General features: G+C 55.0%; 6 protein-coding genes across 6 annotated transcripts; 4 read left to right on the forward strand and 2 right to left on the reverse strand.

The window, feature by feature from the left end:
• Positions 1-49: 49 nt before the first annotated feature.
• PHYSODRAFT_327908 (hypothetical protein) lies at positions 50-3,719 on the reverse strand (the record flags this gene model as incomplete). The annotated part of the gene is made up of 6 exons (XM_009524135.1): positions 50-649; positions 1,246-1,297; positions 1,381-1,476; positions 1,547-1,857; positions 1,937-3,546; positions 3,692-3,719. 6 exons carry the CDS (start codon positions 3,717-3,719, stop codon positions 50-52), a joined length of 2,697 nt encoding a protein of 898 aa, XP_009522430.1.
• Positions 3,720-4,121: 402 nt separating this feature from the next.
• Positions 4,122-6,587, forward strand: PHYSODRAFT_558418 (hypothetical protein; the record flags this gene model as incomplete). Its single annotated transcript, XM_009524136.1, has 4 exons — positions 4,122-4,185; positions 4,242-4,540; positions 4,637-5,293; positions 5,358-6,587. 4 exons carry the CDS (start codon positions 4,122-4,124, stop codon positions 6,585-6,587), a joined length of 2,250 nt encoding a protein of 749 aa, XP_009522431.1.
• Positions 6,588-6,945: 358 nt separating this feature from the next.
• Positions 6,946-11,311, forward strand: PHYSODRAFT_327910 (hypothetical protein; the record flags this gene model as incomplete). Its single annotated transcript, XM_009524137.1, has 4 exons — positions 6,946-8,004; positions 8,085-8,177; positions 8,251-11,114; positions 11,197-11,311. 4 exons carry the CDS (start codon positions 6,946-6,948, stop codon positions 11,309-11,311), a joined length of 4,131 nt encoding a protein of 1,376 aa, XP_009522432.1.
• A 414-nt stretch (positions 11,312-11,725) lies between these two features.
• PHYSODRAFT_327911 (hypothetical protein) lies at positions 11,726-12,422 on the forward strand (the record flags this gene model as incomplete). Its single annotated transcript, XM_009524138.1, has 2 exons — positions 11,726-12,130; positions 12,174-12,422. The coding sequence occupies 2 exons, from the start codon at positions 11,726-11,728 to the stop codon at positions 12,420-12,422; spliced, it is 654 nt and encodes a 217-aa protein (XP_009522433.1).
• Positions 12,423-12,562: 140 nt separating this feature from the next.
• On the reverse strand, positions 12,563-13,278 carry PHYSODRAFT_327912 (necrosis inducing-like protein NPP1 type; the record flags this gene model as incomplete). The annotated part of the gene is made up of 2 exons (XM_009524139.1): positions 12,563-12,940; positions 12,976-13,278. The coding sequence occupies 2 exons, from the start codon at positions 13,276-13,278 to the stop codon at positions 12,563-12,565; spliced, it is 681 nt and encodes a 226-aa protein (XP_009522434.1).
• A 349-nt stretch (positions 13,279-13,627) lies between these two features.
• Positions 13,628-14,038, forward strand: PHYSODRAFT_298157 (hypothetical protein; the record flags this gene model as incomplete). The annotated part of the gene is made up of 1 exon (XM_009524140.1): positions 13,628-14,038. The coding sequence occupies one exon, from the start codon at positions 13,628-13,630 to the stop codon at positions 14,036-14,038; it is 411 nt and encodes a 136-aa protein (XP_009522435.1).
• Between the last annotated feature and the right edge of the window lie 337 nt (positions 14,039-14,375).

Below are 14,375 nucleotides of genomic sequence, written 5' to 3' on the forward strand. Positions count from 1 at the left end.
TTTTGATGCTGGTTAAAGATTTGGACTGCTTTTCCACTTGAGCACCAGATCACTCTTCCGACTTAAAGGGCCATGCTTTCTCGAGCCACTCGGGAAAGTTGGTGTCACTCATGGGAACGAAAGACTCGCCGAAGCTTTTTGGGTCGTTGAGCGCTGCACGAGCTGCGCCCGTGAGTTGCTCCCACATGATAAGGTCCTGGGAGCTGCCGAGAGCAAACTCGATGGACTTCATCTCAAAATCGCTGAACGAGGCGGCATCCAGCTGCAGGTACGGGGTCGTGGCGTTCGGGAGCGAAACAGGAGCAAGGTGGTTGTACTTAGTGTCGGACTTCGACAACGATAAGCCCAGAGCCTTTGGCGTTTCCAGCGCCGGGTTGTCGATCCACACGACAGCGCTGGCCCAGTTGTGGCGACGGTCGGCGTCCCAGAAGCCCTTGGGGAAGTACCAGGCGTACATGATGGCCCAGACGTCCTTGAACCATCGAGCGCGGCCATAGACCTGCGAGCCCAAAGGCGCACTTGTACACCCTTTGTTGTAGTTGGTTCCTTTCAGCCCACCGCTGGTCTCCCCAGCAGAGTTCACGGCTGGGAATGTGACACAACTAAACTTGTGAACAGCGAGGAGCGGCTTAAACTTGACTGCGGCCTTCTCCGAGATGGTAACAGGGTCAGCCTGGGGAATGGCTGCACTTTGTCGTGGTCGATGGAGACGGCCTCGACAGCGAAGAGTGCAGCAGCAAGCACGACAAAGAATCGCCCGATGTTCATCTTCAAACCTTGAGCAGTGGGACGACTTGTGACCGAAGGAAAGAATCCAAGAATGACCTGCCGACGATGGCACAGTAGGGTCGTCTTTCAACTGGTTTGCTACTCTCGCAGGATGCGATCAGTGCTCGTGTAGCAAACGTGAGTGCATCGGACCCCAGAAGCTGGGTCCATGGATAACGGTTTCAGTGATCACGTTGCCGTATGATACTGGGATAACGTGCAGGATAGGTAGGACTCAAGCGATTACTGCAGTTATCTTACCAAGTTAACTTGTCGTTCATCGAGGGCTGTCGTCCGACTCCGAACTGGATCATCTGGAGGAATCCACAGCAGTTACATAGGTTATAGACTGCTCGCTTCGCGCAAGGAGCTCCACCGAAGCGATCAGTTTCCTGTAAACGATCTAGTATGCACTTCATTCCCAATGATAAAATATTTAGTATATAAGCGTAGGACGACACACATGAAAAGCCGCACACTCATGCGCTCCCTTTGCCCGTTCAGGACTTCAGCAAGAGTTTCTCCCTTTCTGAATAGAGTCTGCGCACATGCAAAACAACAGGAAGAGGGGTCAGCATATTTAAACAAAAGTTGCTGAAGTGCAAGTCTCACCGTTGAAACTCGTCGTCTGAAATGGACAGCATCGATCCATCCATTACCATAATGAACTCGATCGCACTGCGCAGATTGACGAAGCAATACCCAGCCCTATGTCAAAACAGAAAGCACCAGTGAGATGAGCACCCAAACAATTCATTTGTACTTTGCTCGGACGCACTTTGACATCAGATCAGCTTGGTTCCGATATGCTGAAATGTACTCGCAGTTGGAGTGCAGTCGAGGAATCTGCGAGTGCAGCACGATGTAGATGAAGACTGGAAGAAAATCGTCTGCACCCGGTCGACTGCCCGAATCTCCCCGAGACAAGTTGAGAACGCTGAAAATGACGCTGCAGCATCGGACAATGCAATTAATCTTGTCTCCTGGCGAACGGAACGAGTTGATACGACGCAATTCATCCTCAGCCATCGACCAGACAACTTCGTTGCGCATGCAAGGCTTGATGTCCAACATCGCGGGTGTGATGAACTACAAATATCAGAGGGTAGTCAGTACCACGGCAACTGCCCGCACTATTCATCCCTTCATCCAGTGCTTGCTTACGTACCGATAAAAGCTGCATGCGACGAAGAAGGGCTTCATCTTCTTTCATCCACTGTTGGCACTCCTTCAGCTGATTGAATGCGATGTCAGATACCTTGTCCATGACGTACTTTTCAATACCGTCGCGCGCCTTGGCCAGTTTGCCTTCGGACGCATGGCGCCACGCCGGGTGGTTCAGCAAGATCTCCTCCATGGTCTCAAAAAAGCGGTTGCACCGGCGACGGAACTCGTGCTTCCCGTAGAAGTCGTACTCAACATAGTCCGTGGATCGGGGCGGTCGTCCGTCACCACGAGGTCCCAAAATCGACCCAACAAACATGCGAATCTTGTCCAAGATGTCTCTGGAGGCAGGCAGACTGATCCGCTGCAGGAACTCGCCGTAGGTTAAGCTGTCCTCGTCAGCTTTATCTCCACCAACTGGATCGGAATTTTTCTGTTTGGACTTGGCTTTAAGCGCCTCATCAATATCGGCAAAGAGGTTTCGCTGGCTCCGGCTTCTGGTCGACACCGTCGAGCTGCCACTATCCGCGAACCCGAGACAGTCGTCCTGGTCAATGCTAAAAGGCGCTACTTCAGAGGCTTGGTTACTCTCGAGATCTTCGTCGTCATCGTTGTGAAGGAGGCCAAGGTCGCTCACACTCAGCCGCCCGGACATGGTGCGGTTGGACTTGCGCAGGAAGCCCGCCGATCTCGCAAATACCTCCTCTGTAGGGCTGTTGTCGTGGCGTTCGAGCGACGGTCGCCGCTTGACAATCGAAACCGGACTCCTTGGAGAACTCCAGGACCGCGGTGGCTTTGACACAGGCTCGCCCACATCCCCAAACAGTGACGACGACGATGACGCGGTCGCCGTGCTGCTCGAACTGTACACGCTGGCCGTGGCACTAAAGTTGTTCGAGCTACTAGCAACTCGTGGCGTGTACGGCAGCTGGCCCAAATCGATATTCGCAACGTTTTCACTCAGTTTTTCCAGCTCCGTGGGCAGGTCCTCTCTGAGCGACTCGACCGCCTTCTCCACGCTGTCACCCTGGAACCCCATCGAGTCGAGGCGAGCTTCCAGCATCTTCTGCGCAGGCTCCGCCATCCCCACCGCACCCGGGTAGCTCTTCATGGAGCTGAACGTCGAACTCTGTTCATTCTGCTTCGACCCACTACTAAGTTTATCCTTAGAAGGCGCAAACCCACTCAGTGTACTCCCTGCTGCAGGCTCTGACAGCTCTCTGTCCGCTTCATTAGCCGCTGTAGCAGCGTAAATCTTAGCAATCACCTCGTCCTGCTGCTCCACCGCAGTGCTGAGGAACTGGCAGCGCTCGCGCAGCCCCGCGAGCTCCAGGTCGCGCGCCAGCAACGCGCTGGTCAAGTCCGCCACCTCCCGTCTCAGATGCTCATTGCTGCGCCGCAGCTGCTCCACATCGTCGCGACTCACGGCGCCGCCCTCCTCGCTCTGGTTGCTCATGCCGTTGGCGCTCTCCTCCGAGGCCGTGGACGACAGCTGCTCCTGCCGCAGTAACGCGCTGTCGATCTTGCACACAGAGTCCAGCAGCTCCTCTTGCCCCTCCTCTGCTGATGAAGAACTTGACGCCGGGGACTGCGGTATTAAATCTGCAGTATCTTCTGTAATAAAACGTAAAAAAAATTACACAAATAAATATGAGTGCATGTCCCTGTTGAACCCAACCAGCTATTAACTCCCTAACGGTTGCCCCCCCAGCAGCTCGTAAGCTGCAGTGGCGCTTAGAGCGTTAGAGCGTTAGCGCACCTGGTGTGGACACGGCGGCGTCGCGCATGACCTTCGCCCTTGCAAAGTCCCCCGCTCCGAGTGCGCTCTGCTCTGGGCCGCAAGTCGGCGAGTGGCTCCAGAGCGGGCGAGTTGTTCTTTACAGTTAGGACGGCGCCTGTTCTTTGGTACATGTAGATCCACCAGTCCCATCTCCCAAAGTACACTCGGGCGTTTTAGACCATGCTACTGTGACCGACTATATCTTTAGGGGATGCGCTAATCGTTTTCCGGCTTTGACGTGCATCACCCCTAATAAGATACCGGAGACCAGACCATGCGGGGCTTGGTGCTGGGGCTGCTGCTCTGGGGCTGCTGGCTGCTGCGATTGGAGGGGTTGGAGCTCGATGTGCGCGCGTCGTCGGCGCTGCAGGTGAACCACGTGCTCAGTACGCTGTACGCCAAGGGCGACATGGTGCAGCTCAAGGAGATCGCGCAGCTGGTGGTCAAGGAGAACAACACACAGGGCAAGTGCAGTACTTTACAGTGTTTTGTAGCGTCTGGAGTGCTATAATTGACTGTTGCATTGCAGTGCTGAGGGACTTGAGCGTCCCCAGTGTGTTCCAGTACCTGGGGGTGGCGCAGTACGCGCTGGGGGATCTGGAGGACGCGACGAAGACCTTTGAGCTGGCCGTGCAAGTGAATACCGACGATGTGCAGAGTTGGGTGCACTTGGGGAACTGCTATCTGTACCAGAAGCGACTACCTGAGGCGGTGGAAGCTCTGGAGGTGGCTGTGGAGCAGAAGGGGTCCGTGGAGAACACGTACGCGCTCGTGAAGGCGCGGAACTGGATGGCGAGCTGGAAGGGCCGAGACGACTCGGTGGCTCAAGTGCAGCAGTCGCTGGAGAGGGCCCTTAGAGAGGGGAAGGTGCCTGATGTGAATGCGTTTGATGTTGCTGACCTGCCGCCGAAGACGCTGGTGGAGCTGCGTCAACGAGCGTACGAGGAGTTTGACGCGGAGACGGAGCGACTTTGCTGTGACGAAGAGACGGACTTGAGACTGAGGGCCCCGGAGCTTCGGGTTGGATTCGTGTCTTCGGATTTTGGTGTGCACCCGGTCTCTTCGCTATTGCGAGGATTGCTAGCGTTGCTTTCAAGTCCGAAGCACCAGACAAAGGTGTACTGCTTCTCGCTGTCGGATGCGGCGTCTTGGTGGAGTCGCAACATTTCGCGGACGGTGGACTACATGATCTCTCTGAAGGGGAAGAACTCGCTGGATGCAGCGAAACTCATCCAGTCTCACGAAATTCACGTGCTCGTGGATCTCAACGGCCACACACTGCACTCTGGCATCAGCATCTTCACTCACCGCCCAGCCCCCGTTCAAGTGGCGTATCTCGGCTACCCGATGACGACTGGTAACCCGTCAATTGACTTTGTTGTGAGCGATTGTGTGGCAACTCCTGCCGAAACGAGCGCAGGAAGCTTCTCAGAGAAGCTGCTGCTTCTGCCGATGCACTACATCGTCAACGACCACCTCCAAATGCTTGGCCATACACTGGAAGGAGAAAGACCGACGCTTTTTGCGCTTACTGGACGAAGGGAAAACGCGTTTGTCTTCGCTACGTTCAGCAACTGGCAGGTAATGCTCTCTCAGCGTCGATTTATTATTTCCTTTTCTCTAATTTTTCGTGTGTGAATCGCAGAAAATGGACCCATCGGTGTTCAGCGCCTGGATGGAAATTCTCTCTCGCGTGCCGTCTAGCGTAATGTGGTTTATCGAGTACTTTGGACGTGAAGGGGCTATCGCGAACCTTCGAGCTGAAGCGAAAGCCCACGGCATCAATGGTGACCGGCTGATCTTCTCCCCGATGGACCCGTGGATCGACCACACGTACAGGAAACGCGCTGCAGACCTCATTCTAGACACATCGTTGAAAAATGGCCACACCACCATCCTCGACGCACTCTGTGCCGGTGTACCCGTCATTTCGCTGGAGGGGGATCGCATGAGCAACCGCGCGACGAGCTCCGCACTGAATTCGCTGGATTTGCACGACTTGACCGTGAACTCACTCAAGGAATACGTCGAGGTGGCGGTGTATCTAGCAACACACAAGTACGTGCTTCACAAACTCCGTCAAAAAGTCGAAGACCATCGCCTACACTACCCTCTATTCGACACGGCAAAGTACGCAACTAAGTTTGAGGAATCGATCAAGGTCGCGTGGCAGGTGAGGAAGTCGAAAATTCAGGCCGGCGGACCGACTCGAGACATGCACATCTTCCCGTCGTTGCAGTCGTCCGTCGTAACCCCGCGATATTTTCCCATGCTATCAGCCAAAGACGACACCAACACTGAAGACGAGTACGTGGTTCGAGTTCAAAGCGCGTTGGTGGCTCAAGACCCGATCCGACTGCACATCGGCGGCCACGTCAAGAGCCCCGACTGGTGGATCGTGGACGCGAACGACGGCGACATCGTGGACTTCGTCATGCGCATGGAAAATCTCTACGCGTTCCCGGACAGCTCAGTGGACGTAATCTACGGCTCGCACGTGCTCGAGCACTGCACGCACGGCGTCGGCCGCGAGCTGCAGAATACGCTGCGTGAGTGGCACCGCGTGCTGCGTCCCGGCGGGCAGTTGCTCGTGTCTGTGCCCAACCTCTTCGTGCTCGCCGCGCTCTTCATCGACGAGAGCATCCCGCACGACGACCGCCTGTGGTTCATGACCATCATCTTCGGGGGCCAGACCGACGCCTACGACGTGCACAAGGTCGGGTTCGACGAGGCTATACTACTGGCCTACCTCCGACAAGCGGGCTTCTGCGACTTCACAAGGCACGACGACTTCGGGCTCTTCAGTGACTCGAGCGTGCTCGTCGTGTACGGCAAACCCATCAGCATCAACGTGCAAGCCCACGCCTGCAAGTAAGTAAACGCAAAATAAAAATGATTACGATGGGCTCTTCAACTTCAACTTCATCATATATTCTACGTCCTTAACACCATAAACCTCTCATCCTGCCTAAAATATTCCGTTCCATAGAAAGGGGAAAATCTTGTGCTGAGCTGAGCAGTCAGTCGGCAGTTGAGCTCGTCCGAAAGTTGCGGAGAGGACACGCGCGCCTTCGCACAGGTATCTCTCGCTCTTGCAGCGCTCCATCGCCGTCGCTAGCTGGCTCACCCACTAACGCCGCGTCTTGTGCCTTATCCTCCCGCTTTTCCCGCCCCGATCCGCCCCCGCAGTCGCCCAAACGAGCCCCTCAAGTTAACTTCCGATACCCCTCGCCATGAGCGCGCGCTCGAGCCAGCGCTCGAGCTTCAACGGCTCGCCGCGCCACCTGACGGTGGAGGAGATGAACCAGCTGTCCATCCGCAGCCTGGAGGAGCTCAACCAGCTCTCGCAGGCCACGCGCGAGTTCGGGGAAGTGTACATGGGCAGCCCCGACGCCTCGCGGCGCAGCCCCAAGTTCCTGCAGCGGCTCTTCGACCCGCTCGAGAGCAAGAGCGACGCCGAGTGCCTCTTCCGCGTGCGCATCTCGGGCATCCAGTGCCGCAACCTGCAGGGCCGGCGCTTCAGCGGCAAGAGCGACCCCTTTGTGGAGTTCTACTGGGACGACCCGGACGAGAAGGCCCCGTACGCCACGCCCGTGATCAAGGCCGACCTGAACCCGAACTACAAGGGCGTGCTCATCGCCTTCGAGTACAAGGCGCCGCTGAACGCGCTGACCAAGAGGTTCCTGTCGGTCAAAGTGTTCTCGAACAGGAAGTTCCACGCCAAGAGTGTCATTGGACACACCAAGGTGGACTTGTGGAGCGTCGCGACGGGCCCCGTGCATCATGATCATCATCTGATTGGATGTGACAATGGCCGCGTGGTGTTTAACTGCTACATGGAGCAGTGCAGCGAGTGGAACATCTCGGTGAGTGACGTGGGCGTGATGATGCCCGCTATTGCCAATGAACTGGATCGACCGGAGGGACACGATTTCCAGGAGGACGCATCCTTGCCCCTGAAGAAGTTTGGAGTGAGCTACAAGTGCACGATCGGAACGAACGAGAAGTTTTACATGGGCAACAAGCTCAAGCACGCGATCAAGAGGGAGATTGGAGACATTCATGAAGTGAGCTTCCAGTCGCTGGCGCGTCTGGCGGTGCTGTCGTCGCGAGTGTCACGACCGAACACCCAGCCGAAGGGAGAGGCTGGCGCGGAGGACGAGGCGGCGGCGGATACGCTTGTGGCGCAGGACCCCATGGGGGTGGAGTGGGCAACTTCGTCGGACTATTTGCCGCCAATTACGCGGTACAGCACGTTTGATGAACTCATGTCGGCGACGCTGACGCTGGAGGTGAGTGGAATACTCACACAAGTGGTGGTGTTATTAATTGTCTCACGCTGCGGTTTGTTTTTTAATTCTTATTTTTTTAGGTTCGTCAATTGCTGGTTGGTCGTGGTCAAATGTCGACGGACCCCGACGGTGGCTTTTTGAACTTGCTGGAAAAATACAAGAAAGACACGTTGGTACGTCTTGCCTAGCTATTCCCGAATGAAGCCCGAGCTGGGCTAACAACGGCATTTTTTAATTTTGTTGTAGGCAACTCCGAACACGGACGTCCAGTTTGATGACGAGATCAAAAACACGATTCTGTTCGGCCAGACGTGGTTATCTCTGGAAAAGATTTTCGAAGACGCCCTGCAGGAACGGATGAAAAAGAAATACGACGCCGATCCGAATCAAGGCATGAATGGACTCGGCTTTTCCGAGCAGTTTGTCACGAGCAAATTTGAGCAGAGCTTGACACTGAAGGGACACCAGGTTGGAGTGATTTATGGCACGATTCTCTTCAAGCGTATTCCCGATGTTCGACAGCTTCGATGTGGTGTGAACAGCGAGAATGGCATTTCGTCTTCGAGTTCTGTGATCGTGGGGGCTGTGGCGGCAGGGTCTAAGAAGGCTCTTCGCAAGTCGAAGGTGGTGATCCCTGTCGAGGCTCAGCGCGTGTTGGAGAAGATGCAGGACCTCGTTGAACTAATGGCTAATCGACAAAAGGATGACAAAGAAGGCAAAGTGCGGAAGGCGACCAAAATCCTAAAAATGCTCCAGGTCTCGCACAAGGCATCGATGCTGTCGTGGGTTTACGTGTCGGCTGAAGCGCTGGAAGAAACGAAAAACATCCTACTGAGGTTATGGCAGTTCCTGCTTGAAAATATCCGCGTCCGGCACTACACGCTACGAAATGTTTTCTATGAGCTGCTCTTCTATTTAGTCAAGCGTGCGGAGCTGAGTGACTTGCCGCTGCTTGGATTCGACTCGACAGTGGCAACTACCGTGCTTGGGACGAAGCATACGCATAAAGTGTCGAAAAAGGATTTGGAATTCGGTCTGAAGCTGCGGGCGATGCTGGTGGAAACCAAGTTCTGCGTCCTTCAGACGGTCTCTGTGCGTGGTGTGATGAACAACAACCTCATGTTCTTCGTAGCGAGAATGCTGTCGGTGTTGTGTTTCCGATTACCAAGTTTCGGCGTGGAGCTGTATCAGCTGTGGTCGGAGTCTTACAACGAGCCCGTACCTGAGCTCGCTGCTGAGTTCCGCATGAATGCTGACGCAGACTTGTTTGCCATGGATGGTCTGGAGGCTCATTTGGACTGGCGGCGCTTCCACAAGGCGATCTTTGATGAGTACGGAGAGAAGGCTCTTCGACACCAAGAAGAAGAAGCCGAGGATAAGTACGAAGTAACATCAGAGGCTTGGAAGTCGCGATTCCGTCGTCTTAACGGGGAAGCGAACACACTCAACATCTTGCTGGTGGATCAGTGGCTGTGGTATGTGTTGGATACCTTGGCTGTTTTGAACCAGAAGATCGGTTGGGTACATCTGCCTGGCTACACCCAAGTACTTATGGTGTTCTTCTTAGAGTTGAAGACCCAGAAGTCAGGTTGGCTCCCCCCGACCCTGTACAAGCTGTCCTGTACAATGCTGTCGAATTCGAGCTTGATTAACCCCATGACCAAGTTTCTTCTTAGCAGCACCAGTGTACATGACGTCACTGCGGTCATCGGTGCTGTGGAGCTTCTCGGCGTGTGGATGTACATGATTCGAAGTTGGCGCGTTCGCTTGAGCTCGTACCGACTGTCGCATCTAGAGAATAACGATCGTTGGAACTTCCACCAAGACGATCAGTACTCGATTCCAGCAGGGGACGAGGTGTCGCTGCTGCCCCCGTCGTTCGACTTCCGGTTCCTGTGTGCGGCACTGCGCATTCTGCTGGATTCGGAGCACACGCAGGTGGTTTTGACAACTCTGGAGTTCCTCTACAACTGTTGGGATTGCTTCCCAGAGAGGCATGCAGACAAACTGCGTTTCGAGCTTCTCCGCTCTTTCATCCGGCTGTTCCTCCACTGGCATCGTGAAGTGCGTAGCTTCTTCCAGACGCTGATCGCCTTCCGCGCCATGAAGCCCCACGGATGGACTCAAAAGGGAGCGTCGTTTGTGAACACCCCTCCTCACAGCCGGCGTCAGATTGATGCTGTGGCTGCAGACTTCAACTCGTCCCTTGGAACGGAGGGACACACTGACGGTGGGCGACGCTCTCGATCTTACAGCGCGAGCAACCTGATGGACTCAGTACATAAACGACTAAGTTCATCGTCTCCACGCTCGTCTCCGCGAACATCGCCGTCACCGTCTCCACGGAATTCCGGTTCGAGCTTGTCGTTGACAATATCGTCGCCGAATAACCGCGGGTTTGGAAGTGGGCATAGCACTCCTACGTCGGATTACAAGAGTGGCGACAGTTTCCACTTGGATAGAACTAAAACGCGCAGCATCTCCGAGGACTACATGAAGCACCCGCTCCAGCCGCAGCCGAAGATGGACGCCAACATCCAGACCAAGTTCAATCGACTGCTGGAGTCAATCTACATCGCAGCGAAGAAATACATTGATCGTCAGAGCGAGAACGGAAACCTTCTTCGAAGACAGACCATGAAGGCGACGTGGAAGAAGAAGGGTATGCTGCTCAAGCAGGGCTTCATCTACAAAAACACTTGGAAAAACAAGTACTTTTCTCTCCAGAACAATAAGTTAGGGTACGCAGACTCTGAGCATGGCCCCATCAAGCGCGAGATCAACGTAATTGGCAGCGTGGTATCGGAGATGTCAAACCAGCTGGATCACTCACAGGGGACGCGCGTGGTGCTCTTCAACTGCTTCTCAGTCGATAGCGGCTACCAGAAGTTTGTGCTGTGCGCGCCTACGTTCGAGGATCAGCGCGAGTGGATAGAAGTGCTGACCCAGAACGCGACGGCGGAGACTGCCGAGCGAAAAGACAACGAGACGCTGTCCCAGTTGGATCTGGCGGAGGTCGCGGGTCAGTTGGAGTCGCTAGCAGGGAAAAACTCGACCGCGGACGAAGTCCCCGAGAACTTCTTGCCATACTCGGTGCTGGCCGTCAAAGAGTAAGTTCATGCTCCTCCACCTGCTTCCATGAGTTATGTACATATTTATCTAACACATTTGTTGTTGTTGTTATGTTTTCAGGTGGCTGAACTTGCGCGTGACTGCGATGGAGATCGAAGGCAAAATTGCTGCAGGGCAACCGTTCCAGATGCCGGTACTGCTGTCCAAGTCGTCTCTGTACGCGGATGACGATTAGATGGTCGAATGAAGGCACATCAGCTTCGTGTGGAAGATTGAGGTCTGAAGGGGAGCGCCAAACGATTCCTGACTGCTCTCTGGTGGGGGCCCCCACCACTCCCAACTTTTCTTTCTTCTCGTTAGTTAATACCAACCATACACCAATTCAACAGCGTACCAGTTCGAAACTCCGTGAGCTTTCTATCGATAGGATGCTGACGGGCGTGATCCAGGAGTATGGTGTACTGTGCGGCTTCCTCAGTTTGACTGACACTTGAAGCATGATCACTAAAACCGTTATTCCCATCGTGAACTCATCCTAGGCTAGGATTCCAAGCGCACTTGAGCACGCAAAACCCGATGACCGCCTTGCCAATCTTTCGGCTGGATTAATCTGGCGCCTTTAGTTCGCGTCGCCGCACTAGCTTCAGCGATGAACATCGGCCGATTCCTCATCGTCTTCGCCTCCGCGCTCTTCTGCGTCAACGCAGTGAGCATTGACCACAATATAGTGCAGCCGCTCGCCCAGCCAGAGCCCGCCACCGTCTCCGAGGAGGAGCCGAGAAGGCTGCGCTCAAGTTCAAGCCCCGACTGCGGATGCCTTTCATTCCCGGCTGTGAACGCAGCTGGAGAGACCAGCGAAGGACTGAAGGGGAACTGGGGCAGTGAAGGGTGTGAGTCTGCTCCGTTGGGGTCGCGGGTCTATGGCCGCGCTACCTGGCACAACGACGTCTGGGCCATCATGTACGCCTGGTACTTCCCCAAGGGCTTGTGGGACGGCGATACGTACTGGAGCGACGACTGGGGCAGCACCGTCGTGTGGATCGACAATCCCGCGGTCGACTCACCGAAGATCATGGGGCTCTACCACTTTCGACAAGGAGCTCTCTGTTTCCTTTGCTAACGGAACAACCCCAACTCTTTCTCGCGTGCTCCCGGGGCCCACCAGGACAAGGCTCCAGCTCAACGATGAGGCCCCTTTCGGTGACTTCCAAGACCTCATCACGTGGACGCAACTCACGGATGCAGCGCGAGAGGCGCTCAACAACCCGGAGAACTTTGGCCGCGCTGACGTCCCCATCAGCGACGCCAATTTTCCAGAGTGGCGTGGCCGTTTGAGGCTGAGCTGATAGTTCCATGGACGGTAAATTGTTGGGGTTCTTTGAAATTTACAACAGCGTCTACAGTAGAATAATCAATCCCAAACGTCTTGGTACGAACTACTGTAAAATGTAGCAACATTGAATACACTTCGGTAGGGCCTACTACCTTAGAGCGGCCACGCTTTCTCCAGCCACGTGGGGAAGTTGTTGTCGCTGAAGGGAACGTCAGCGCGACCAAAGTTCTCCGCGTTGTTTAGAGCCTCCCGTGCCACGTCCGTGAGTTGTTCCCACATGATGAGATCCTGGAAATCTCCACCAGGCTTATCGATGGTTATCAACGCCGCACTGCTCATTCCAGGGAGGTACCGCAGCAGGAATGGGGCCGTGCCGTTGACGAACGAAGCCGGCGCTCGGTTCTTGTATGAGTCCTTGGAAGTCGACAGCGAGAGCCTCACAACCTTCGGAGCTTCCAACGCCGGGTTGTCGATCCACACGACGGCGCTGGCCCAGTCGTGGCGCCAGAACGCAGAGCCGTCCCAGAAGCCCTGGGGAAGTACCAGGCGTACATGATGGCCCAGACGTCGTTGTGCCACGAAGATCGGCCGTAGACCTGCGCCCCCAATGGAGCAACCTCGCAGCCGTCGTTGCCGCCATTCCCCTTGAGCCCACCGCCAGTCTCGCCTGCAGCGTTCACGACGAGGAACGGAACGCATGAAACCTCGTCGGCGATAAGCAGTCGTGGTTTGAATTTGACCGCGGCCTTCTCGGAAACGGTGACCGGGCTTGGTTGAGGGAACGGCTCCACCTTGTCGTAGTCGATGGAGACGGCCTCGGCGGAGGAGGTGGCTGCAGCAGCGACGAGAAGTACTCGGACGAGGTTCATCGGTTTGGTGCGGCGAATTCGGGGGTGCGTTGCGAACCAAAAGCAGCTCGAACCGCTTCTCCGCGTGCTTCAAGGCTGGGATAACGTTTTTGGGGTCACTCTGCAGTGTGAAGCATCATCCTCTGGGGCCGAGAGTCGTGTCCGTGTCACCACAGCAAACGCACATCTGGAAGTAAACGGGCATACATGTATGATCATCCGAAGATAACCGTGCCGAATTCCTTTTGTCGAGGCATACAGCCTGATTCGGTGATATAGGCGGCGATTTTCGTGTCCTGGTTAACTGAGTCGGCACAACGCCGCGTCCCTCGCGAGCTGGAACGGCGTCGCACGTCACGTGGATTTTGCCATGCAGCATTATCCTAAAGGTCTCAGCACAGGGGCACTGAAGGAATTTAGGGCCGCTGAAACCAAGAGATTCCTAGACTTCACTCTGTTCGGGAAGGTGGACAAGAAGAATCCTGCCGGACTGCTCCGACCGATGGAAGGTGTTGATCCCTCCAAGGTTGCTCCGAAACTGGAATCCCTGGTGGGTCGCGAAAACCAAGTGCTTGACGAAGTGGAGGGTGTCGGGCGTAGGGTGGTATGCAATGTGGTCATGAGGCCCGAGAGCGAAGGTGGCGGCATTCTCCTGATTTCGAGCTCAAAACTTGACAAGCAAGACTTTATTCTGCCCAAGGGGGGCGTGGAACAAGGTGAAAGAGGCCGTGATGCGGCGGTGCGTGATGTCCTGGAAGAAGGAGGGGTACGGTTTAGTTAGGGGTGCGGATTAAAATCTAGTGTGAAAAGGCTGAAGTCCTAGTGCGGACCTTCAAACAGTGGTGTTTTTTATGAAGAGGGATGACTTGCTTAGTGTTTTTTACGTGTATTTTATTGAACGCGTAGTGATGAAGCCAAAATGGGCCTTGGGGCACGCGAAATGCAAGCGAGTGTCATGGCATTTTCTTCTGATAAGCCCATTTCCTTCTCAGAAGAGCTAATAGCCTTTTCCTCTAGCTGGTTTTAGCGTTTAGCTCGATAATTACGTCCTACGAGATTCCACAGGTGAAAGCCTGCTAGGGGAGGCCACCACCGTGATAAATGGGTTCGGTGGAACC

Source organism: Phytophthora sojae (genome assembly GCF_000149755.1).
Source record: "Phytophthora sojae unplaced genomic scaffold PHYSOscaffold_3, whole genome shotgun sequence".
Taxonomy (NCBI): domain Eukaryota; phylum Oomycota; class Peronosporomycetes; order Peronosporales; family Peronosporaceae; genus Phytophthora; species Phytophthora sojae.